General features: G+C 37.6%; 2 protein-coding genes across 10 annotated transcripts; both read right to left on the bottom strand.

The window, feature by feature from the left end:
* Window positions 1-1,103: 1,103 nt before the first annotated feature.
* On the bottom strand, window positions 1,104-13,309 carry LOC127988126 (semaphorin-4E). Of its 3 annotated transcripts, none has more exons than XM_052590681.1 (15): window positions 13,143-13,309; window positions 9,801-10,120; window positions 8,239-8,384; window positions 8,061-8,123; window positions 7,852-7,950; window positions 7,507-7,606; window positions 7,309-7,419; window positions 6,163-6,314; window positions 5,913-6,085; window positions 5,158-5,317; window positions 3,718-3,940; window positions 3,372-3,487; window positions 2,918-3,081; window positions 2,698-2,750; window positions 1,104-1,925 (listed from the first exon to the last, which is right to left on the bottom strand). In XM_052590681.1, exons 2-15 carry the CDS (start codon window positions 9,907-9,909, stop codon window positions 1,204-1,206), a joined length of 2,391 nt encoding a protein of 796 aa, XP_052446641.1. In that variant the 5' UTR covers window positions 9,910-10,120; window positions 13,143-13,309; the 3' UTR covers window positions 1,104-1,203. The 3 variants fall into 3 exon arrangements, with proteins under 3 accessions (XP_052446641.1, XP_052446642.1, XP_052446643.1); XM_052590682.1 differs by lacking the exon at window positions 13,143-13,309 and adding an exon at window positions 10,201-10,939; XM_052590683.1 differs by lacking the exon at window positions 13,143-13,309 and adding an exon at window positions 10,315-10,839.
* A 2,518-nt stretch (window positions 13,310-15,827) lies between these two features.
* On the bottom strand, window positions 15,828-24,815 carry LOC127988125 (calmodulin-regulated spectrin-associated protein 2-like). 7 transcript variants are annotated; one of them, XM_052590674.1, is made up of 12 exons: window positions 24,660-24,815; window positions 24,470-24,566; window positions 24,326-24,363; window positions 24,158-24,227; window positions 22,037-24,068; window positions 20,520-20,656; window positions 20,217-20,437; window positions 19,736-19,802; window positions 19,508-19,573; window positions 18,813-18,931; window positions 18,399-18,517; window positions 15,828-18,129 (listed from the first exon to the last, which is right to left on the bottom strand). In XM_052590674.1, exons 1-12 carry the CDS (start codon window positions 24,790-24,792, stop codon window positions 17,824-17,826), a joined length of 3,405 nt encoding a protein of 1,134 aa, XP_052446634.1. In that variant the 5' UTR covers window positions 24,793-24,815; the 3' UTR covers window positions 15,828-17,823. The 7 variants fall into 7 exon arrangements, with proteins under 7 accessions (XP_052446634.1, XP_052446633.1, XP_052446639.1 ...); XM_052590673.1 differs by having other exon boundaries at window positions 19,736-19,826; XM_052590679.1 differs by lacking the exon at window positions 19,508-19,573 and having other exon boundaries at window positions 18,813-18,928.
* Between the last annotated feature and the right edge of the window lie 1,290 nt (window positions 24,816-26,105).

Below are 26,105 nucleotides of genomic sequence, written 5' to 3' on the forward strand. Positions count from 1 at the left end.
TTTTTTTTCTTTTTAGATTAATGTTTCCAATCTGTATATTGTATATAATGTATAGGCCAAATGGGTTTTCAGGGAAGTTGGACAATAATTAAGACTCTAAAGACTCTTATGTTTAATAGGAATAAGGGATGATTTATGAGATATCTGTACTGTATTTATAGTTAATGATGACATTCACAAATAGAGTTTGTAGTAAACAGAACATGAACACGAGTAGAGCAGCTGATGACACTGAACTGCAGCACGTGCCGGTTAGAGCGATTCTCGTTCTCGAGTCAAGAACCGGTTGCATCGGTTTTCGGATCATCAGTACACTCAACCGAGAATCGTTTCTGTCGGACGCGTCCGAATTGAGAACCGATGAACTGATGATACTGCGCATGCGCGATTCAGCGTGAAGCCAACTGACTCACAGCATGTCTGAACCGAAGGGATTCTTTTGGTGATTGATTCTGATTCTGTACTAGTAATATTATGAGCGCGGGTATTTCGAGGGCTTGGATGAAGGGCAATCTGGCGAAACGTAAGTTCATTTAATAACAAATACATCGCAATGGATTATGTTTAGTAAGTGGATCATGGTTTCTGCACTGATGACACCTAATTTATTTACTTTTTATCTTGAAGACTTAAATCCTCATATGCACATTATTGCTGTTACTGTATTTAGGTGTTGTTGCAAAACTCAAATGTAAACTTTTCATGATTATGAGGTTTTAACTGACTAAAGTTATGATTACTGACTTTATATATTTGAATGTTTGATAGACGTGACGCCATTACGTCATCGCCAATGACGTCATTACGTCGAGCGTGAAAGAACCGATGAACCGGTTTTTTCAACCGGTTTATTGAATCGAACCGTCCGAAAGAACCGGTTCGCGGAAAAGAATCGAACTTCCCATCACTACTACCAAACACTATTTGATTTTGGACACAGCTACTAATTGGAAAGACGTTTATCTTAATTTTTTTTTTTAACAGGGCAGCAACTGTCTTTTTTTCAAATGTACCTACGTTATCTAAAAAACTTTGTTAACTGAACATTGTCTTGATAAACTCTGATTCAGAGTTCTCATTCTACTTAGCATTCTAAACAGTAATTATGCAAAAACATTGATTTTTTATTATGAATAAAAATAAATAAGTATAAAAATTATACAAAATATAATGTACATGTACATTTTTTTTTTTTTTTACATCTTAGATCTCAGACTCCTCTGTAATGTATTTCAAAACACAACCGTCCGTTGGCGTATCCCCTTTGTTGGCATTCCTGTGGAAGCTTGTGGCTTCTAGACCACTGTTCGTCGTGATACACAAACTGACCATGTGCTGTTTACTGTCCACAGCATCATTTCCTGTGTGCATGTATTCCCTTTCAGGAAGACTCCTGGGGCTTTTGATTAGTTGCCTCCTCCCACAGCACATAAACGGAGAGATGTGGCCCATGTACAGGTTCCAGATCAGCAGACACGCCATCATAACTGACAGCACAGCCAACGCCACTTGCATTACTATCCATTTACTCTCACTGCTCTGTGTTTTTGAATACCAAGGAGGCTCTTCGGATTTATGCAAACCTGACGATGTCGTGTGGATTTCAGGAAGGATTCCCAGTGTGGTCTTGATCTTATCCGTCACAACTACTGCTGATTGTTCACGCAAGTCATAAATGGCCAACGTTTGGGTGTAGTCTCTCCCTTTCACCTGCTCCACTGACGTGCAGGTGTAGCGTCCAGCATCAGCGACAGAGGCATTGTAGAGAAGGATGCCATCATTATAAATAATATACCTCTTGTTTGAGTAGGGAAGTGGCTCTCCAGGAAAGTTCCAACTGACCTGGGCCAAGTTAGATTCTGGATAACACGGCAATCTTATGTTGTTTCCCAGCACTAGGCTGAGGATCTTTGGTTCCATGGGAGCTGGCGAAGAGAATTTTTTGTTAAAATATAACCCTGATTTTAAAAGCGAAGCCAAGATTAGTTTTTTCTCCATCTGAAAAGATTTGGAGAAATTTAGCATTACGTCACTTGTTCACCGATGGATGCTCTGCAGTGAATGGGTGCTGTCAGATTGAAAGTTTGAACAGCTGATAAAAACATCACAATAATCCAAAAGTAATCCACACCCCTCCAGTCCATCAATTAATGTTTTGTGAAGCAGAAAAAAAAAATCAGAGCCCCCCTCATCTATAGTATATCTTTCCACAGTGAAAAAAAAATCGTATAGGCTGAATCAGGAGAGAAATCTGCACAGATCGAGCTCAGTTTACAAGCAAAAACTGTTCTAAACAAATATGTGGGTGGATTTTGAAATGAGAGGATGACAGATGGACCTTTTCAGTGCAGGAAATGTCATTATGGATTGCGGCCTCGTATTTTGGCCAGAAGCAATGGTTTTCAAGTTAAAGACGTGTTAATGATTGATTTGTTTCTGACAAACATGCAGTTCTTCGATTTATAAGACATTAATTGATGGACTGAAGTTTTGTGGATTACTGGTGGATTATTGTGATGTTTTAATCAGCTGTTCAGACTGACGGCACCCATCCACTGCAGCAGATCCACTGGTGAGTGATGTTATGCTAAATTTCTCCAAATCTGGTCTGATGTGGAAACAAACTCTTGGATGAAGTACACTTTCAGCAAATCTTCAATTTTGAATAAACAAAGGGGAAAAAAAGATGAAAAATACCTGTTGTTGGGCATCGAGTGGCATCCCCGTCCTTTAGACTTTGTATCAGATTGCTGAAATGCAAAACGTTTGGTGTTAATTGTCTGTATATGTTATTTATACACGTATATATATATAGTCAAGTAGATTTTAGATATTCAAAACAGTGGTTCACAATCAATAAAAATGTTTTACGGTTTTGTCCTTGATATGGGATTGTACTTGTGTGTGAGTGCTTTACCTTTTTCCGTCCTCAGGTGATGTGGGTAGTCTAGAGCACCGTTGGGATGGGACGTCCCAGGCACAGTAAGGGTCTCTGGCCAGCACACAGTCCAGACAGGATGAATAACGACTGCAGTTGCTGACGGGCATCTGGACAACCCCAGACGCAGAGCCTGCATACAACTGGACAAAACAGACAAAACCGTATTAGCTGTTTTAAAAAAAAAAGAAAAATAAGGACATTACTACTGATTAATCCCATAAGGAATCAGAACAGAGTCTGTGAATCTAATTGAATCAGCACATTTATACAGTACTAGCAGAGAGAACGATCTCTTTCATATACAAGCAAAATTTATTTTACAACTTAATTATACCCAAACTAATAATCAGAATCGAATCAAGAGGCATGTGAATCTGAAAATAATTGAATCAGCAAATCTCTATCTATACCCAGTCCCAGTTTTGTGTACCTGATTCTGGTGAAGTCTTAAGACGTCAATGGACTCAGCATTCTGAAACAGTTTTACTTCTTCAATAATGTGCATTTCTCCGTCATAGTTCACTGCTTTCTGCACATAACCGTTCTCTGATTGAAAACGGAAAACAATTTACTTGCATTACAAAAACATATTTCTATATGCAGCTTTTCAACATTATTTAACGTAAAAACAACAAATTTAATAGGTTGTAATTTAAACAGCTCAGTCCAAAGTACAATTAACATTCTTGTGAACGACTGTTTACACACACACACACACACACCCTCTAACCGACAGTAGAGAGCTGCTCTATTCTAGAGGTGAATGGGAATCTCACCTGTACCAACAAACATCACAGGATAGGACTGTCCGTCCGATACAGTAACGTGGTCTACAACGAGGCGGGTCAACAGCGGGCCTCTCTTGAGCAGCAGGGGCTTGCCTGTGATTGGTCGGACGGCATCGTCCATGAGGGGCCGGTCTCGGATGAACTGAAGGGTTTTATCGGGGAGGTCCAGTGACCGCATTATTCCTGCGCTCCTCGCTGCATTGTTGATACACTGTGAAGACGAGTACCGGCAGATCAAAAGAAGATTGGAGCGGTCAGTTGATTCAAATTTGGAATCTAATTAATTACGTGGTATGGTGATTAATTAATCCAATTAAATCACAAACTAAATCTGGCTGTGAAAACACTCATAAAAGATTAGTTAAAGCTATATAAAAAATTGTTTTTTCATTTGATTCAACAAACATTAAGGCTACAAGGGCCTAACATTAAATGAGATCATTTGAGAAACATCGCAGTATTTTTTGTTCATGCAATTAAAAGTCTCTGGTAACCAAAACAGCTTTGTTATTATTAACAACGGTCTTCAAAATAGCTTTTTTTTTATGTAGCGCAAAAGAAAGCAAGTCTTTCAGGTTTGAAATTACATGAAGAGGAGTAAATGATGACCAAAATATTTTTTTAACCATTCCTTCATGCCTTAAATGAAATTAAACTCGAAAGTAAAAGTAAGAAAGTAAAACTGCCAGCAGGTGGCGGTAAATGTCTTTGAGACATTCATTCATTTGATTCGTTCAAACAGCTGATTCATTCAGAAATTACGTAAATGGTTCTCTTTATGAAAGGTCTTTGAATCATTGGTTCACACGATTCATTCAGAAACGAATCACTGCTGTGTTGATCTGAGACACAACAGTTCTGCAGTGGCTTCATAGGAAATATTTTCATTGATGAAATTGAGCAAAAACACAATATTGTGTTTACAACATAACGCAATACTATCTTCTTATTTACTGAACTTTTGTATAAAATCATGTGCGCACTCGTGTGATTGCTCAAGTGATATCACTTATCATGTGAAATAAATATGAGACAAATACTCATACAGGGACATTTTTGTCCCAATATCTTGAATTTTAGGGCATAACTGCATTTATAGTGTTGATGCCCTGCATCATATTTGTTAACAGTCAACTGTATGAAATGTAGGATGATGTACAGGTCTGGGGGCGGGGCCAGTGCGTTAACTGCATTAAAACATTTTAATCACGTTATTTTTTTTCATAAATAATTAAGTTAACACATTAAACTGACAGCCCTTAAATATATTTATTTTGTACCATCAGATTATAATAAAATATTCCATGAAAACATGCTTTTTGGATTCTGTCAGTATTTTTTTTATGTTCTCCACAGTACAATTTAACGAAGAAAAAAAATGGCATGCATCCCCTACAAGGTTATGCAAGACCACTATTGACCACTCACAGCTCCTGGTCGAGGGACAGGAAGCTCTCCGTTGTACGTGACCCACTTCACATCAGACATTTCCACAGTCACCTCAGTCTTAAATTTGCTACGTGAGAACACCTCGCTGATATCAGTCACATCATATGCACACACCGCCGAAGACCGATCTGTTGAGCTCCTGCATACACAAACGGATTATAAATATCAAAACTGTGACTAAACAGGAGGAAGGAGCCAGACTGTCCTTTAATTATCAGTCCTACCATTAAACAGATCTACTGTATATGACATGTGACTCGTATCCTTTACTTAGTCTGCAGCTATTTTACAGTGAGTTATACTGATGTGGATGAGGGATTTTGTTTTTTACTGTATTTTATTCAAATTGTTTACAATGTGCAACACTAACACAATTCATTAAATCCAGTTGTTACAATTCACATTGCCTTTATATGTGGTTTGAAATCTGATTAAAAACTTTCTATAAATGTTGCAGCAGAAAAAAATTGAAATGGACTCTTCCCCTTTTGTAAGAATAATACAATTTACATAAACTTTCCGAATAAGTGTTAAGCATAATTTAAATACTACTATAGTTTATATATATATATATATATATATATATATATATATATATATATATATATATAATTAATGTGACTGCACCTGTTCTCTACACAGTGAACTATGTGGTGAAGACTTTATAGGAAATAGTAAATAACTAAACAACTGAGCATACTCAGATATAGGATGTGCAAAAAAATAAAACCTACGACTGAGAGGTGAAAACGGCATAAAAGACACTTTTCCTCCATTTCTTGTGGCGGACTTGAAAGACGTCCTGTATGATGTAAGGCAGGCTGGGTTCAGGGCCAGAGCAGTCCAGACGAGCTTTCAAGAAAGAGGTCCATTTCCTCTGGAGGGTCCTTTGACCACCCATGTCACCCTGCAGAACAGGGAATGAAATGTCTTTATAAGATCAGCGCTAAATATGCCAAGGTAAAGGGATCGGTGAAGAGCTACCTTGCAGACTCTGGCAACACGCGACACCACGAGCTTGTTGTAAAAGTCGTACTCCACGGCGTTCTCACTGAAGAACATGTAGACTTTGTCATCATCACCCTCAGGACTGTCCTCGCTTTCAGGGACCATGTCCATGTAGACGAAGTTTGGCTCTTGAGTGGGTAGAACAAATTAGATTTTAACTTCTGTTCGAAACAGTGCTGAATGATATTGAGGTTTTGATATGACTAAACTATTTGTAATGGTAACTAAAACAAAATTGTAAAAGATGAAAAACCTAAAATCTTGCAAAAAAAAAGAAAAAAAGAAGACGAAATGTAACTAACTGAAATACGCTTAAGCTGAAATCGTAGAATAAAATGAGTAAATCGTAAAATGAAATTAATTAAAAAGATACAAAAGCATACAAACTTAAAAAAAAAAAAGATAATTTAAAATAATTATAAATACTGCGACAGCATGTAAATTATACTAAAATAACACTGATTCTGAGACAAATTTCTTATGTCAATGAACAATAGTTTCCTTTTTGACAATTGTTTTTACTAAAAAGTTCAAAACAAATTTGTTTTTTTAACTTAAAAGGTGCTATATATACGTTTTTGACTCTACTTAAGCATAAATACCGTATGTTTGCAGATATTTAAGAAACATGTGAAGATAACATACTTGTTTATCTGAAAATCAGTTCTACAGTCAGTTATTCTTCTTTGAAAAATGTGTGTTCCGGGCCGGAATGAATGTCTGTCTCTGTTTTGGTTTCTGAAACCCGCCCACTGACAGTTTATCCAATTGCCAGATAGTGGAAAACAGTGTACTTAATTTAATTTATCATCAAGTGCGCTCGTTCCTGTTGTTGTCGTCAATCTGCCAACCTGTGTGTGTATCAAGTCTGAGGAGGAGTCGGGTGAAAAAAAACTCTTTCCAATATTTTGAATTTGGACTGCAATACCTAGTTCAACCACTTGGTGTCAAGCCTACATACAGCACTTTTAAATGTTAATCAAATGATATAACTGATATGACAAGTTTTTATTAAAGCTAAATATAAAAAAGGACATTCACACAAAGCCTTTCATTATTTTACTATTAGTCATTATTAGTCTTTATTTTCTAGATGGCGTTTTTTCGTAACATCTGACATACCATTGAGCCAAGAGCTCTTAAACACTGTCCGCAGTGAAATGGGAGAGGTGCGGAGAATGACCGGCTCCGAACCCAGGAAGTTTAAGGACGAGGCAGAATACAGGTCTTGATCTGTCAAATATAAATCAAAATAAATTAATAAATTATTTTATATACAATGTGTATGTTTGTGTGTGTGTTGTGTGTGTATATACATACCAGCCATGACGGAAGAGGATCTCTGGAATGGATCGAAAGGACATTTCCCCCTCCCGTCTTCCTGCTTTCCCTCTAGTTTCAGCTGCCCGTCACCAAACATCTGTTCAAACACAATGAAAACAAGTTGTTTTCTAAACTTGTTTTTAACTGCATGACACTAGCACCTGATGGATCACATGAATCCTAATCTCACCCACTCACCAGGAAGAAAGTGATAAGATTACGAGATGCAAATGACAATGACACGCTATGTTTTTACATTTTGGAAACAATTATTTAATTTGGTTGTCTTTATACATTTTATGTTACAAATATGAATGAGTATTTTCTGGTCATGCCACTTACCATGTAATCGCAGGTGGGGCTAAAAGCATTTGTCCCACACATGTACATCACGCTGTCGTTCATCTGATGCAGCATCCGCACATAGTTTCGACAGTCGATCTGAAAAGATAATCAATCAGATGCATCACATTTTTGGCTATTTTTCAGAGCATTGGCATGTGTTTGTGTGTCAGTGAGCATGGTTGGGAGATACACAGATATTTACTCACGTCAGGATGTTTTCCTTTAGAGGTGCATTCCTTTTGTTTCTCCTCTGTAACTTTCCAAAGCACCTGATGGGTGGAGAAAAATCAATACACACTATACAGATGTGCCGTTTTGAAACCGTGTCAAAGAATTGTGTTATATTGTTGCCAAGGGATAAAGGAAAGGAAACCAAACCGGCACCTCAGACTTGGCAACGCTGATATCTTTTATGTCAAGGGCATAGACAGCCTCTCTCGCCCCCACTACCAGCAAGCCCAGATCCTCCCTAATCAGCATTGTAGAGTAATTCCAAACACCTTCCCCTTTAAACGTGATCACATTGTTATCTAAGGACAAAAACATACATGCACGTTGAATAACAATGACTTATCTACTTGTTCAATTTAATTCAAGTTTATTTGTATAGCACTTTTTACAATACAAATTGTTGCAAAGCAACTTTACAGAAAATGAACACTTTTAACACCAGTTGTTATATGACGCAATCAAACTTATAGCAAAATTTGGTAATTCTTCAATTTGTCATTCAAGTATCATAACCAGGAATTACACTGAAATTGAACAATTTAAATTGTTTTACATAAATATATTTGTAAACAATATGCGAGTAATTTTATTTCCATTCATTTTCTATGAGGATTGAAATTGTTCAACCCTGTTACCAACAATTGGGAATTCAAAAATCTAAATAATTAAATATGTGATTTTTTTTTCTTAAATTTTATAGCAACAAACATGTATATTAAAAATAAATGTATACAATTTATCAATCGATCAATGAACTAAAATGCGTTGCAAGTAACAGAGTTGGAAATTAATCAGTTACATGAAAACAAAATATTTTTCATAAAACAAAATATTTGTTCGATGACATTCTTACACAAATGTTAATACACAAATTGTAGTGTTGAGTGCATTCATCCAATTCAAGAAAACTGAATTAGATTTTTTAAAATGGTCTTCCTATTATGGTGTACAAAGTGACTAAAATATGTTATTTTCTGGGTGTCAAAATGATAGGCTGTTTATATTTTTGGTAAAAGGGGAAAATCATTTAGTAACGGGTCTGCAAATTGTGCACAATATTATCAGACATGTTTAAATATTGTTGGTAGGTTTTTGGTCATTAATTTTAAACAACAATTATTTTTTTTTAAATATATATAATTAATAGTTTATACCAAAACTGTGATTTACATTTTCATATTATTATTATTTTAACTGTTAGAAAGAGGGTTAATGTCCAAGTCACCCTAATAAGTCTTTCGACATATGCTAATGCTAACACTTAGCTCATAGTTGTACAGTTAAATTTAGCCTAAAATGAATCTGACCTTCATAAAAGTTGCAATTTAAGCAAATACGGTACTAGTTTGATACCATATTTTCTAAGTAAACCAGCAGTTATATAAAAACTACATATTTTCAATAAATCAAAATATTTGTTTGATCATTCATGCTTACAATAACATCGGTAACAGGGTTGAAGACTGAAATAGACGCTAATATTTATCTCACAGTTATAATCTCAATGAAGATTAATCTTGCCTTCATTTTGAAAGTTGCAAGTAACAGGGTTGAAAATTAAACTAATACTTAAACATCCTCGATAAACTAGCAGTTTTATAAAAACTACATATTTCCCATTCAGCAAAGTACTTGCTTGGCCATAGCGTAGGTAACAGGGTTGAAGACTAGATGCTTATAATTAGCTTTAGAAACTCAATGAAAATTAACCTTACCCTCATACTGAATGGTTTTTCGTGGGATACTTTTCAGACTGCTCCATGCATTGGAGGCACACACCAGGAAGATGCCATGGAGGACGATGAAGAACAGAGGAGAATACATGGCTCAAAAAATGACAAAATTGATACTTCAGAAAAAAAAAAGAAGAAAAACGCTTTCAAATCATGTTTTCCATAGTTGACTGCATCTATGTAGGCGTCCGTATCCAACATATATGTTTATCGCTTGAGTGTTTTCGTGGCTGGAGGTGGTAGTCCATGATTCAGGATGCTATAGTGCTGGAAATGAAACCTGTCCGTCGTCCCATCTATAGCTGTAGAACAAAAACAGCATTAAACTCAGATCTGTTTCAAGAGACACACATTCATTTGATCCTACTTCCCAAACATTTACCTCAAGGCCTGTTCCTGCATGAACTGGACTGAAGCGTAAACACAGACAATAGAAAACTAAACCCCCCACTTAAACTCATCCCTCAGTAAACACCTCGACTCAAAGCTGCTTCACCTAAACAGTCTTCGCAGTACGTTATTTAACATCAGGAATTCAACGGTGACTCATTGGTGTTGTTGTGCCAAAGCAGCACGCTGACAGATCACAGCAATTTGAGCTCTCCAATCGTTGAAAACAAGAAACACGGGTCGGGTTCCCACTCAGTTTGAGCTGGATGTTTGCAAGGACTTAAACACGGAGGCAGGCTGAGACATGTGCGGATTGGGGTACGAGGATACCTGAAATTGTTGATCCCTGAGGGAGCAAACGAACATGTTGCGAGAAAACGAACTGCTGCATGTTCGCGTGAGGCCGTGAGTGACGTGCTTGAAATGTTTACATTCAAGCGACCAAAATTTCAGCCTAAGATCAAGCCATGTGAAGAAAATAGCATTCAAAATAGGTTTTCTGAGGAAAATGTGAGCGCAGCAAAATAAGCGAGCATGGTTTTTATTCTACTTTGCCTAATTAAAAAAAGTTACACTGGTTAGTCAGGTACAGGCCTGCAGGATGAATCAAACGAATCATTAATTTCACTGCAGACAGGTTTTCTGTTACTCATGCCTTCAAAGAGTGTGTTCGTCAGTCGAATCAGTGCTGAGTAAGGACTTATCGGATGAGCCTCTCCCACATATCCATATTCTCACGGGACTGGGACACTTGAACGGTTTTAAACACGACCAGGATTTGCATACTTGCCTACAGTTTGCTGCATTTAACTGTATTCGATACAAAATGATAATATGTCATTAGTGCTGTAAAAACGATTAATGGCGATTAATCGCATTCAAAATAAAAGGTTTTGTTTGCATAATATGTGTGTATATTTATGTATATATAAATACACACACATACAGTTTATATTTGGAAAATATTACATGTATATATTTATATTCATATAATATATATTATATAAAAATATATTTAATATATTTAAAAAAATGTTCCTGAAATATATGCATGCATGTGTGTGTGTGAACACACACATTATGTAAACAAAAACTTTTATTTTGCATGCGATTATAGCCATTAATCATTTGACAGCAGTAATAAAATAGTAATGTTACTAAAAAAAGGATATTAACAGTCTAACTGTACAATATTAATATTTCAAATGATAAATTAAGGCACTTTATTCCATTGTCTTATTGTATTTAAAATTCATTAAAATGCTATTTGTGCATACAGTACCTTAAATATTGTCATCCAACATATATATTTATGTTTATATTTATACACTAGCACTGTTAATTAAAAATTACAAATCAAAGTTAATTAATTAAGGTGATTTTTATTTATTTGAACAAATACTTAATTATTGCTACCTAACTGATATATAACAGTCATTAGCATTAACTATAAACTAATAATAATAATGATTATACCTTTTACAAAGGTTTTGAAAAAATAAATGGAGGCACTATTTTATTTTTATTGAAATGTCGAAAAAAATTATACATTTATCATATCATACATTCAATTTGTAAATACAATTACTTAAATGCAGCTCTTCTGAGATATATATATATATATAAAATTGTAATATTTTTGGGCAAATAAAGTAAAATGTCCTGATATAATAATAAAGCCAAAAAAAAAAAGCTTCATTAAAGTAATGCAATTCTTGAAAAGCGATTTGACGTATTTCTTTTTCTTTCTTTCTTTATATATTTATTTATTCGTTTGCCAAATCCAAAGTCATGTGATACAAACAAGATGCACAAGGAAATAACTAAAGAAACCAAAACATGAAACAGGAAGTGATATCGATGACAGCTCATCTCCATGTGTCACTTATATTGTGAAATACTTTTACGTTGGAAAGACACACCCAGCTCATGGGGTTAGGCCTTTGTTCACTTTAATTCCCTAAAACAAATACGCTTTATTATCGTGAATGCGGGAGGTGGCATGCATCAGTTAAAGCTTAAAGCTCTTTGTAGAACAACAACAACAACAAAAATGCAATTGTACCACTACTGTAGCAAATATTTCGCCAACCACGGCAGTGAAAAAATATATTTAGCCTAAAAGTGCAGGTAGTTGGGTAAACGGACCGGTGTGAAAAAAGCAGCATTCCCTTCTAGCGTTCAGGCAAGTCTGAGCAGGACGTGAGGAGCTGTTGAGATTATCTCAGTGTTTCAAATGTGATATGTCACACATTACAGGGGCCCCCAAAAATATTGGGAATCATGCTTAAAATATGTGTCTCAACAACATGTCACACAAAACTTTCCGAGTTATGTTTGCAGTTAAATTCACGCAACTGCTGATTTTCAGTAGATATATTAAGTCAGTGTATCTCAAGTCCTCACAACTGTCCTATTAAATGCACCAAAGGTGAATTTCATCACATTAACTTAACAGCATCATTTGACAATGACTAAGTTAATAGTTTTCTTCCTCATTCTGGACAATACATATATTGTTTTATTGTTTAAAATGCTTTATACTTGTGCTTGTACTATTGTTATTCAAAAATTAATGCAGTTTGGTTTGACACTCTGCATAAATATAAATGTAATGACATACATATATATATATATATATAAGTGAACAAATACTTTGGAGCCATTTTAAAAGGTGAAATATAATATTGTACATCTATTTAGTTGTCGTTTCATTCATTCATTTTTCTCTTGCCTTGATCAATACATTTAGCCTAAGTAAAGTGAGAGCAGAATTAACAATTTGAATCGCAATAAACCCTGAACACACACTTATATACACCTTTACAGAAAGACGAGCGCCTAATTAAGTATTTAAGTCTTTATTTCTAAAAAATTAGATTAAACGAATATTCATAGGCCTACAACTCGCCCAAAAAACATAAACGAACTCACCGGAGATGTCAGAAATGCTCCTGAATGTCTGAATAAATGTCTCTCGTATATGGTTTCAGACAGCATGTCGCTTCGAGAGTAAGTACGGTCTTAACACAACCCACACCTGAGCGATAAGCGATACGGTGTGACGTCAACTTCCGGTCGTGAGTCACCTGTCAGCTGCTTCAAGCGATCTCGTAAAATATCAGATGTTGTAATGTACAGTGTTCGAACTATACCGTGTCCTCTGGGGGAGCCCACTTTTCTTTTTTTTTCTTTCTTTTTTTTTGGGGGGGGGGGGGGGGGGGGGGGGTATGCACTTGCGTGTGCCTCAAATAAGGACAGCTACAAGTGTATGCACTATTATTAGATTTTATCGACACGAGTGCCTCAAAAAAGGACTTACAATGACTTACAAAGATACATAACAGCTACAACTGTATATGCATTACTGTATATGTATACTTTATCAACACAAGTTGATAGGTCAAACAGCAAACAAACAGCCACCCACAAAAAGCCTGTGTTTATGTATATTTTTTCGCAACTTGCTCTGAGCAGCGCTGCTTATTTCCCCATTAATCCACTCCTCAAACAAGTGCGTGCCAGGTAACTTTTCAGACAGAAGAAGGTTTTTTGCATCCCTACAAGAGATGCTCCTCAAGCTTCCATCCTTAAAAAACAGCCATGTGTATCGGTTCTTACAGTCTCTCCACTGCTGGCTGTTCCAGTTTAACGGGAGAGAGGACTCGGAGCAAGAGGGGTTAGGATAGTGACCGGTGTAGCAGTCGATTCTGTTCCTCTTTATGCAAACATACTACAATTCTTGCGTAGTTGCCGAGTTACTATACGTACGATCAGAACTAGCGTGCACAAGAAGCATGACTGGATTTAGCCAAATAGCTAAAAATACCGTCCTAAATCCTAAACTTGAAAATACATTTAAGACGAGAGGTTTTTCAACTTGAAATGTAAAAACATAAGACAAAAATAACGGAACAACTGCAAGATGAATAAGAAAATAGAGTGTGAGAATCATTTTACTATGTTGCAGTGTAGCAAGAAATGATTCGCTTTTTGCTTTCCTTACATCCAGGTGTGTTTGCATGCAGGAGTGTTGCCAAATCCGCGGAATTTAGGCTACTTTGGGAAAATGTTTGATTAACTATATGGTTGGGTTTATTACACAGACCTGGCAACCCGAGGGGAAACAGACATTTAGAGGGGAACAGAATCGACTGCTACACCGGCATCTGACAAGCTATTACGACTACAGCCAGAGATAACTTTTCTTCAGCTTCTTGGTTGTCACAGTGGGCGCACGGCGGGAGGTCTAATAAGTGTTTGCAGCAAATGAATCAGTCGTGCTATAAATGTCATCACTACACAATTTCTACAAAAATTAATTAAACTGCCTTGTTTTCTTTTTACCATTGCTATCATTGCTATAACTGCAGAATGAATTAAGGACTTTGCGTGTGATAAATGGCCTCCAACGTTTATTTTTTTCTACGAATATATGATGTACTAACGGGGAATTTGCAGCGCAGAGCCCCCACACTTTGATGCTCATTACAAGAATAGCATGTATAGTAATCTTTATTGAAGTAAATTAGGTTTTAATCTCCGTCATGCATGAATGAATAATATTTTTGCTATTTTACACTTAATAATCCATCATGATCACATTGGTCAATTGAAATTTTACTTCAAAATATTCATATTGTCAATATTTTTTGAGACCCCCCAAAATTTCACATTTCTCGTTTTCAGGGGAGCCCATGTCTTATTAAGGGGAGCCGAGCTCCCCCTAGCTCCCCCGTAGTTCGCACTATGGTAATGTAGTCTAGACTCTAGAAGATGACTTGTTCTTATTTACACTATTTTATTTGATACTTTTTACATTTGATTTTAATTTTGCATTTAGTTGTGTCTTCGAATGGAAAAAGTAAATGTAAAATTATATAATATTATCAATTTTAATTATTTTATAATATATATTTATAATAGAATTTGCTACAGCCAATCAGAAGGGCGTGTGGACGGGTTCTCTCGTACTGTTGATGTAAGTACGCACTCAAATGATTACTGATTAAACAATTTTAACATCATTCTAAATACATATTTAGTGACTGTTAGAGTCTTTGTCATATGATACACTTAATAGTTGACTCGTAACAGTTTGAACGTTTTTGTTTCCTTTAAGTTATGTTCGAGACCTGAGGTAAATCTTGTCGCTTTCATTAAGACTGTTGTTAGACTCTTGAACAATGATACACGAACTCAAATTAAACCATTTCAGTATTATGAAATACTCATATGTACGTTATAAATCACTGAGGCTTTAAAAGTGTTGATGGAATTCTAAAATTTAAGAGGAAACGTTCTAAAAGAAATCCACAACGTTGCCTACAAACACCTTGTTTCTGAGTCATGCAAGAGATTTTTTTAATATTTTCTCCTGACAGGACATATAGGCATAAATATGTAAGAGTGATTCTTAAAAAAGCCACTTTTGAGTGTAGAAATCCTATTAAAATAGTTATTTTTTTAAATAATATAATTATTCTAGCATTCACACTTCCACTCAAGTGTGCAGTGTTTCTAGTAACTACAAAAATGTTAGTAGGCTATACATTGTTGCAAATATTGATGAAGTCTTATTACATATTCATAAGTCAAACAAACAAAGTCAAACAATAATCAGCAGGCTTGCACATGAGGCCATGCGAAATTTATTGAATGCAATTGAAATCTAACATGTTACTTGAACAATATGACAGCACAGCGCCTGAAAGAAACAAAATAAGAGAGAGAGAGAGAGAGAGAGAGAGAGAGAGAGACGTGCTGGAGAGATCAGAGAACACACACTGTACAGTTTTCTATCGTGCTCATTTACAGCTTACTAAACCTTGTTTGTGGCTCGAAATGGCCAAATCACATTTGTTTCCAGTTGTGCCATTCTAATGGATGTAAGATGTCAGCTACCTTGTATTCAGGGCTGTGCACATATTATTTCCATTGCAGACACCGACACATGACTCAAACTACTCAAGAAATGTTTGAATGGGAGAACAGGTGTGCAGTTTTTACAATTCCTTCTGAAATAAAGGGCACAAAAGAAAGGCCGTTTTTTTTTTTTGTCAGGCAACAAAGCCTCTACCCGTATACAGCCACATTCTGCATTAAAAGGATGCAAGGGTTAGCTACCATAGTTAAGTAATTTCATTACTGGGAACACAGCTTGCAGATTTCGCAACGGATTCACACAAATGTTGCACTTTGGCCAATAAAAAGCTGCATGGTTTGACAGTGCCTTCTTCATGGCTTTACTGTAACCAATGGACCATTTTGCCAACAAAAATTTGAGCCCAGTCACATTAAAATGTGTATAAACAGTACACCCAATAAAATGTGGAAAATTACCCATATGTATGCCGAAGTCAATTTTTGCGTATCAATACCATGAGTTTTTGTTTTTATTTGGGGTACTGTTTATACGCACTTTCATGAGATCGAAAATTTTCACAAAAATTGCGATAAGATAATCACACTTTAAGGGGACATGCCAATAGAATGAGATTCGTAGCATTTTAAAATGCCAAACAGACTCCAGGCGTAAAAACGCGGCATGTATTAACCCCTTATATACCAGTCCAAAAGTTATTTTTATTTAAAATAATTTACAAATCGAATGATTTAGCCCTCAGTCGCAAAACACTGAAATGGCTCCAACAATCGGGTAAAATATATAATTTGGCAAACTGCTTTTAATGCTCTTGCGCGACCCTGGACAGGGAAACACTTCAGTTCAGTCACCACAGGCATACATAACAGTACAAAAGTGTTTGGAAAATAATTATGACTCCAGCACATAATCTTATTCATCTTCATCCATGTAAATATCATTCAAACAATTCAGTCCACCTTTTTTTTTTTAAATCGCACCGACATAGCGGTTTGGTTTTCTATCCCCTAGTCTTATTTAAGACCTTTTATGAAAGATAAATATTGATTAAATAGATCATTACGCTGAACATTTCCATCAGTCGGTCCAACGTTTTAAATATATATATAAAAAAGCAAAACCACCTACAGGAACGGAATGAAATGTATTCACAATCCTGCTGTGAATCAATGCCATTAGATAATGTTAAAACCCATCAAAAGTGGGTTCGGCCTGCAAACTAAACCACTCACTGCACATTAGCACACTGGTTAATGTATACTAGATATGACAGGATTCCCTTACAGTGCTAAACACGAGCTATGCATGTGAGAACCTTTCCACAAGCAGCCGTACAATCATATCAGCACAGTCGTAAAAAATCAATCCAATGCAAACATAGACAAAAAGCAACATAAGGCCACACGTCAACATATGTGCGAGATTTCTGTACAAACCAAGAACATTCAGTGCTTTAGTGTACCAAATAAAATAACACGTCATCCTTTTTTGGGGGGGGAGGGGGGGGCACATTTAAATAAAAACAACATGTACACGGTGCATTAAAACATCTTAAGTCACACAGTCTCGGGTGATTGACACATGAGCCACCCCCATAGAGTTTTACATTCCAGTTGTGCATAATCTTGTGTGTCCAAACCACAACTGACCGAAGAGTGTAAAAAGTGTCGTAAGATTGGAATATGTACAAGCAAGTGCATTGAGATTGTGTACGTCCGCCGTCGAGAAACACTAGGACTTCACGGCCGCTACTTTCTTCGGCGTCCCAGGTTTTTTGGTCTGCCACAGGTGGCCGTGGATCGTGATGGCGTCGACGCTTGCCGACATGGTCTTGGCTGGAATTAGGCTGAACTGCTTCCTGTCTGAGTTGTACTTGTAGAGGCCGTCGATCATCTTGCGCGAGATGGTTTTAGGACCGATGCCGGCCAGTTTGGTGATCTCCGCGGTGTCAGGGCAGTAGGTGTAGAGCGAGCGGAACTGGCAGCCCGAATCCCGGAACAGGATCAGGAAGTTGTTGGCCCCCGATTTCTCCATTTCCTTGAGGAAACAAATGAATATGATGGATAAAATGTATAATATAAATGTAACTTATATTAACTTAATAAATTAATTTAATAAAAATAAAAAAAACTCTTGAACATGACATGTTTTTAATAAAAACATTTAATTAAATGCACATATTTAATGTATTTTTTAAATTCATTTAATTTAATTGTTAAATAAAATATCATATGTTCATTGCATTTAATAACTACATTACTAAATAATAATAGTAGTAGTAAAAAGTGCTAAATGAACATGCTTACTTCCAAAATCTTGTTTTTCTGTCCTTCATTGACTTTGCCAGCCAAACAGCAATGCGCCAAAGCATTCTGAATTATATGCTTGTTTGACTTTGCACTTGGCTCCTTATATAATTTGGGACCTGCAGCAAAGAAATAGAGGTGGTATTATGTAATTTCATATCACAGTATAAAAGTTATAAGCCCCTTCGGAGTCTGCTGTTCAACCTCCGGTCCTTTAGAGGGAGCTGTCACCTGAAGTTCTGAGCAAGTTTTAAAAATGGGCACGGACATTTGTAAATTGTATGGGTCTTGCTTCCGGTCGTTTTGCTGCTTGATATTGCAAATTGATGTGTCTTACCATATTATTTAATATATTACTGGACTGGAGGTGGAGCAGCGGCTCATAAATATTGTGAAACCTTTGAGTATTTTAACCTGTGTATTCGGTGTTGGATGTCAGTGAGGATGTGGTCGAACCGTTCTCCCAGTCTTTCTCTCCGTTACGGCTGCTGGAGCGAGTGGGTGACAGGCAACCATCTGCTGAGTCAGGCCTACTGGGATGACATGAAGAACTGAGTCCTGCAATCCAGCAGATTCTGATACATCTACTAACAACAACTGCCCTCATGCAAAATTGAGTAGTGACTGAATTAATGCTCTTAATCACAACTAGTGTTTTTTTAATGCATGTAATTTCCCTGGTATCAGCATCAAATGAAACAAAAATAAAATACTTTTAATGTGAGGTATAGGAGAAAGCAACAGAATAGTACATGCATGTTAAGACCAGCAACATGTATTAAGAAGTTTAATAAAAAAAGTAGTTAATGACATTATAGCTTCTAAATAAGCCTCTAGCAAAAGTGTGAAATGCAGATCTTTATTCTTGTGTTTTTGAAGTTTCGGTGCCATTCAGTGCCAGTGTAAAGGGTAAGTGACCTTAAATCTTTGCTTGTTAAAAATGACAAAATGAAACATAAAAAGCTGTGATGGGTGAGTTATAGTAGCCATCTTTATTGTTCAAAGATGGGGGATCGTTCCTCGTGTTGCTGCCGAACTCAAAGCAAAACAGGATGTTCTTCTTGAACAGAAGATGGAAGCACAAAGAGTCTTATCCAGCTACGACTGACCTTCTATTTCTCACACGAGGAGAGTTCAAAAAGAAGAAAAGACTGCCAGATGCTAAGCTTTTGCTTCTAAGAAGCAAGAACATTCAAGAACAAGAAGGAAAGAATACAGAGAATTCAAAGGACACTGGGTTAGTATTGTTCAGTAAAGCTAGAGAGAAACATAAAATCGCAGGGAAACAAGGAAGTAAACATATTATCATTCTGCTGACTGCTTGAAGTGCTTCTTACCTTTGTGTTTTCTTATCCGAGCTGACGCTGTCATTATCGCCAAGAGATGCCAGAGACAGGCTGGACACTGAAAAAACACGAGGTCGTGAGCCTGGATGCCAAACATAACGGGACAGGACCCACAGTTACACAAGATAACAGCAAGCCCGCCAAACTTTGTGGTACCCTCACAACAATACAGCTCTCTGCAATTAAGCTATTATCTTACCTTCTTCAAACTGTCTAAACACACTCAAAAGAGTGTAATTTGCAAGATTCCTAAAATAATTCAGTCAGATTGGTTACATTAATTCAAATAGAAACAAGTTTGAAATTACTCAGAAAGTTAATAAACTGGTTAGAATAGATATTTAGAGCAAGTAAAGATCTCGAGTACTTGTTAGATGGAAATACAGAGGGATGCAGTGAGCTGGACAGGAAACGGCTGAGAGTAGCACAAAGCATGCAGTGTCGGGCTTTGCCAATAGGGGACGCCCTTTACCTGCCGTGGCCCTGACAGGAGTCCTGGGGGACTCCATCACATCTCTGTGGATGGACTTGGGCCGTGGTTTCCTCTGTTTGGCCCCCGCAGGACGCGGTTTGACAAGCGTGTCCATGTCCTCCATAAGCTTCAGCTGTTTTCTCCTCAGGTACTCCTGTTTGATAAATTCCCGTCGGGCTTTGTCTTCCTCCTTCTTCATGCGGTCTTCCTCTGCTTTCAGTCTGTGGAAAAGGACAGATATTGAAATTAAAGATGAGTGGGAGGAGTTTAGATTTAGTGACTGACAGCTGGGCTGGGCGTTACCTGGCCTCTTCTTTCTTTTGCTCAAGCTCCGCCTCCAGCTGTTGTTTCTTCTGCTGGCTCTCCCGTTCTCTTCTCAGCCTTTTCTCCAGAAGTGCTGCTCGCTTTATGGCCATGCTGTCCTCTTCCTTCATATCATCCTTACAACACGAACACATTATCAGAATGGACATTAAGAATCTCTGTTAATGTCTTATGTGCAGGTCTATCAAGTATCTGAATGAGGAAACTGAAGGCAATATACTGATGTCGATGTGACCAGTCTGGATGATCCAGATACGCTACACTGCTCAGACTTCCTGCAGAACACTAACACCATAAAATAAATGATTTATTTGACTTAGTTTTCTGACCTAGATCAAACAGCTGCATTTTCCAGGGCTCTGTCCCTAGCTAGCCTCGTTGTGCGACTAAAAATAATTTAATATGTTATAGTCACACAGCATTTTCCAGAGCTAAAGCTATGATAATACGCCAGTTTGGGTTATAACTATGGCCTTTAACAGATAAAACATATAGATTAAAAAACATTTTTTTATAAAATGTAGCAGACACATGCCTCCACACTGCTTATGTTCTCCTGCGTAGCTGCTAGGGCATTGTTAGCTGTCTGAGAAAACAAAAATAACAACTTTATTATTGGCGTGTGCTCACGAGAACTGTGATATATGCGGTATAAATTGTTGAATAAAGTAGTTATTTGTTTTCACAGAAGGTTTTTTTGTGGCAAAAGAAGGTTCTTCAGATTATACAAAGTTAACAAAGAGATAGTTCTTTAAAGAACCTTTGACTGAATGTTTTTTTTTTTAAATTGGTTCTTTGTGGAACCGAAAATGGTTCTGTGAAGAACTTTTAACTTTTAAGCACCTTTATTTTTAAGAGTGTATGCCTTTCAAACTTTCAGCCTGTTATTTATACAAAGCAAATTATGCAATTGCAAAACAATCAGGAAAAAAAGCATTACATTAAAACTTTTAAGTTAAAACATGTAAATACACAGGCCTAGTCGCCAGTGGCGTCCTCAGCAAAAACCTTACTCGCAATTTATTATTTTTGGTGGCAACCGTTTTAGTCACAGTTTGGAGCCCTGTTGGTTGATGTTTGTAAATCCCACGAATAAAGATATCACCTGGGCCACATCAGAGTTCCTGCTACCAGAGCATATGAAACCAGGAAAACAGCCAGGGGGAAAAATTGGTTCTCCGGGAACCACCATGCTGGCTAGTTCCTAGAACTATGTTGTGTGAAAGCATCTTATTTTAACAATGTCCTTACTACCTTTCTGGGCCTTCAACATGGTAGTTATGTTGCTGGGGGTCAGAGTGCTCTCGGATCACATAAGAAATATCATAATTTTTGTTCTGAATTTTTGAGTGAACCTTTCCTTTAAGTTCAAATTGCTAACAATAAGCCTACAGCAATAGTGACACTTGCCTTAGCATTCTTGTTGTAGATTTTATTTACAAAGAGCTTTCTTAATCTACAGATTAAGACAAGGATCCTCTGAAATTCATATCTACCTTGAAAAAGAATCCACAGCACATTTTCTGCTCATCATCTAGATTTTCCCCTGAAGTCTCCTTCTCGCCTTCCTCTTCCAACGCCCGTCCATCCAGGGGCTTGAGAACAGACAGTGGAACCTCAATCAAATTTTTGTTGGTCTGATGGGTGATGTCAACTGGCTCAGTGGGAGTGACAATGACGGTCTCCATTACAATCTGCGACAAAACCTCTGCCACACTAGATTCCAGAGCTGGCTTGATCTCATTTGTTGGCTTCTTCAGCTGTTCCCTTTCCTCATTTGGTTCGTTCTCCATCTTGCTCTCCTGTCCCCTATCTACTGGCTCCTTGGCTGACAAGTAAGCGTCTTCGGTTACATCCTGTTGGGTTTCTTTGGTTGGGGATTTGATGGAACCAGCAGAACATTCAATCGACAACAACTCAAGGCCTTGCTCTATGTCCTTGTCTGTGGCCTCAGCTCCTGGTGGTGGTTTCTTCTCTTTCCCCAAATAAGAAAATGAGCAGGACACAGACTGAGATGGGGAGAACCTTCTCAATCGTGGTATGCTGTCCACCGACTGTGGAGCGGTCAGGACTCGGTTAAAGGGAGCGATCTTTAGCTCACTGGGTCTGGGTGTCCTTGGTGTCTTGGAATGGAAAGAAGCAGACTTCCTCTTAAGGTTTGTAGGGGAACGGTGCGTAGCTCTAGGAGAATCCGCAGGTGAGGGAGAACCTGAGGATCGTGCCCCACTCCCTCTGAGCTCTCGCACTTGTTTCTGTGGTGAAGGTTGAGGTGGCGACACAACCCAAGCCTGTTGCTCCCGCATCTGCATGATGACCTCCTGCTGCTGGGCCAGCCGCTGCATCTCACTCTGCAAGAAGCTCAGGGAAGCATTGAGCTTCTCAATGGACCGTGTGTATTCCATCAGGTCCGCCTCGGATGTACCGTCCTCACCCGCAGACTTCACCGGAGACTTGACGGGCTGAGTTGTCTCCGCTGGCGTCTTGCTTTCCTCTGAGCTGGGAGTGTCCTCTTGAGAAGGTGAGGTGCCCTCTACTCCTTTCCTCTTAACAACTGTGAGAAAAGCACTGCGTCCCATCTTCTGACGGTGCCGGGTGAAAGCCGCCTCTACTTTCTTCTTCTGAGCCTCAATGGCACGACGCTTCTCTTCAAGTCTCATGCGCAGCTGCACCATTTCCGCAGCCATGGCCTGGGCTGGATCCTTGGATGGCTGATGTACAGGGCTGATCTCAGGTGAAGGAGCCCAGGAAACAGAGTGAGGAATGCCGAGATCTGAACTGTCTGGTGTTGTACTTTGGGATGCAGCACCTTTGGCCTCCATGTTTGGATTCAGTTTACGGAATTTCTGCTCAGCAAAGCTGGTCATCTTAATCCCAGGTGTAAAAGCAGGGGTACTTCCGGCAGGGGATTTGCTGCTTAAGCTACTGGGACATGGACTTGTAGAGCCCTGGCTATGGCAAGCTCTTGCCTCAAAGTCTTGATCCGTATCAAGCTCCATACTGACAGTACAGTCCCTAAGAGATGAGTCCTCATCTAGGGTCTCTTGGATGTCCTCCGTCCGCACATGTATGCCGGTGTCTACTTCAGTGGTGGATGTGCTAGCAACCCCTGTGGACATTTCTGAAACTGAGTCTAGCTCGCCATCCTTTGCTTCAGGGTTCAATTCAGTTTTATTCTGAAGATGAAGAAAGAAGCCCTCACTGGGTGCATGGGACCTGGGGCTTTGAGATTTCTTCTCTGTGTTGTGGATGATCTCAAGAGCCTCTTCGATGCTAGGTGGCCCTGAGCCATTTAGACGGCCATTATGATTTCCTGACAGGCTATCAGGACAGCCTTCCTCCTCGATGCCCATGTTCTTTCCATTGACAGGCTGAAAGGACAGGTTTCTCTTGATGCCCCTGGTGCCGAGGGGCATCTTGAAACCAAAACCTTCAGTGCTAACAGACCGAGTCATCCCTCGACCAGTGGGTGTTTGATTGGTGCTCTCTTTATCAAATGGGATTTCAAAGGACACTCCCTGAACAGCAGACCTGGAGAAAGTAGAGAGGATGGTATCCAGTGCAGTTAATTTCAAATTTGATGCCTTTAATTCTTAATAATTAAATTATTTTGCACTTACTTCTTCTCTTTGGGCCAAGTACCCATGAAGCTTTCCACAAATGACATTGAGGTTGATCGCTTGATCTCACCTGTACAGCACACTTATAACTTGTATAGTACTGTGTGCATTTCAAATTAAGACTTATATTTTGTTATAATATAATTTTTTTTGCCTTTTTAACTTTACCTGAGCCTGAAGTCTGTGGTTGAGGTCGGAGAGGGAGACTTAAACAAGAACATAAACATCTAATTTTGCATTTGAATTTCAAAAGGCATTCAAAGAAAATAAGAAGAAAAGGAAAGTTTTCAATAAAAGAAACTTTTGATATACCTTGGTCTGTCCGGACTAGGAGGTCTTTCCATGAAACTTCTCTTTGTGACTTTTGAGATGGGCACAGACGGCAGATTTTTCAGTGAAGGGGCTGGTGCTTTAAAGGACGAGACAAATGTGTCAGTATATAAACGTAAACACCATTGGCTAATTATTCTGGGAAACACATTCTATTGTAATACAAGTCTACCTTCAGTTTCCAGCACCTGAGGCTGGACGAATGACGGCTTAACAACCTCGAACCACCAGAAGAGCTCAGCCATGAACACAAGATAGTTATTCTGTTGAAAACAAACAAACACATTAACTTGCATTGCAAGCATTTTTTTCCCCCAAATAATTTGCATGCTCGTATAAAATTAGCATGTGTAATATTCCTCCTCTCCAACAAGATGTCTCTGCAATTCTCTTAATCCTGGTAGTGCATGAACAGACACCACCTGGAGACCCTTTCCTTCAAATTTAATTAAATATATTACATATAAGGAATGCTGAGGGATTTTATGCTGTAGAGTATATGCAGTATAGTTTTTTTTTTTGGTCCAATAATGCACACAAACTTTTCATACTACGAACAACATCTTTATGACAAGACTACAGAATTCATGACCTTGAATTCATAGAGGGTTCCTGACATGATGAAAAATGCCTTTAATACACTGTTCCCACTTTTTTTATTTTTTATTTTAAAAATAATTTATTCTAGAATTGACATCTAGCAGTTTAAAAGCACAAGGCAACTACAGCAATTATCCGAGACCACTTCCAGAAGACATTACCTCAGCATTTCAACAAAGAGTCCTTACTCTCTTTATAGCCTCGTGTAGCTCTAGACTCTCAAAGCCACATCTAATTCATATAACCAAATGAATAAAGCATTTATTCATATAATCCTAGGAATCAGTTGTTCACATTTGCAGCCGCCTTTAATAATATAAAATCATTAATGTCACATACAAGTAAATTAACAAAGACACAAAGCCAACCATTGTCAAAATGCTCCATGGTGAAACGTACACATTAAACAACCTCACTAATGTTATGGCATATCATGAAACCCAATCCACCACTGCTACTGGCATTAGCTAAAAGAATAAATAAAGGGTTCAACTGGCAACATTTGTATTGAGTGGTTGAGGGAGCCGGAGCAGGCGCGTGTTTGTACCCAGATGGTGTTTGGCACATGTGTCCTCTCCCCCATCTGCCTGTCTACATACTTATTCACACAAAAGGCGTAAATTTATAATTAGATGGCTTATCTTTAGTTTTAGAGAATCAAATGTTGCTTTTAATTAAGGATATCAATTTAAAGTGGTAATTTGGTATATATAATATATTTTTTAATAATGTTAAAAAAATTAATCATGCTTCCTCACCAGTATGCAAATTCCTTAATAACATCATGCCAACAGAATCTTCAAACACTGTTATCAAAATATGAAACTTATTACTGGTGAATCTTGGAGAATCAAAAAATAATTGCATAAACCAATATTCATTGAGAAAGGACCCTGACAAGTTTGCAAAAAAAAAAAAAAAAAAAAAAAAATATATATATATATATATATATATATATATATATATATATATATAAAACATAGATTTTAAATGTTTTTATTATTTTATCAAAATTCTA

Source organism: Carassius gibelio, chromosome B22 (assembly GCF_023724105.1).
Source record: "Carassius gibelio isolate Cgi1373 ecotype wild population from Czech Republic chromosome B22, carGib1.2-hapl.c, whole genome shotgun sequence".
NCBI lineage: Eukaryota > Metazoa > Chordata > Actinopteri > Cypriniformes > Cyprinidae > Carassius > Carassius gibelio.

Excerpts from the sequence above, each read along its gene's own strand:
- LOC127988126 (XM_052590681.1), bottom strand. The coding sequence starts at position 9,909 with ATGTATTCTCCTCTGTTCTTCATCGTCCTCCATGGCATCTTCCTGGTG. Across the intron at positions 7,951-8,060 it reads CTAAAGGAAAACATCCTGAC|ATCGACTGTCGAAACTATGT; the intron begins GTGAGTAAATAT and ends TTATCTTTTCAG. Across the intron at positions 3,082-3,371 it reads TAAGACTTCACCAGAATCAG|TTGTATGCAGGCTCTGCGTC; the intron begins GTACACAAAACT and ends TGTTTTGTCCAG.
- LOC127988125 (XM_052590673.1), bottom strand. The coding sequence starts at position 24,792 with ATGCTTGCAATGCAAGTTAATGTGTTTGTTTGTTTTCAACAGAATAAC. Across the intron at positions 24,567-24,659 it reads TCAGGTGCTGGAAACTGAAG|CACCAGCCCCTTCACTGAAA; the intron begins GTAGACTTGTAT and ends CGTCCTTTAAAG. Across the intron at positions 20,438-20,519 it reads CAAAAGAAAGAAGAGGCCAG|ACTGAAAGCAGAGGAAGACC; the intron begins GTAACGCCCAGC and ends CCTTTTCCACAG.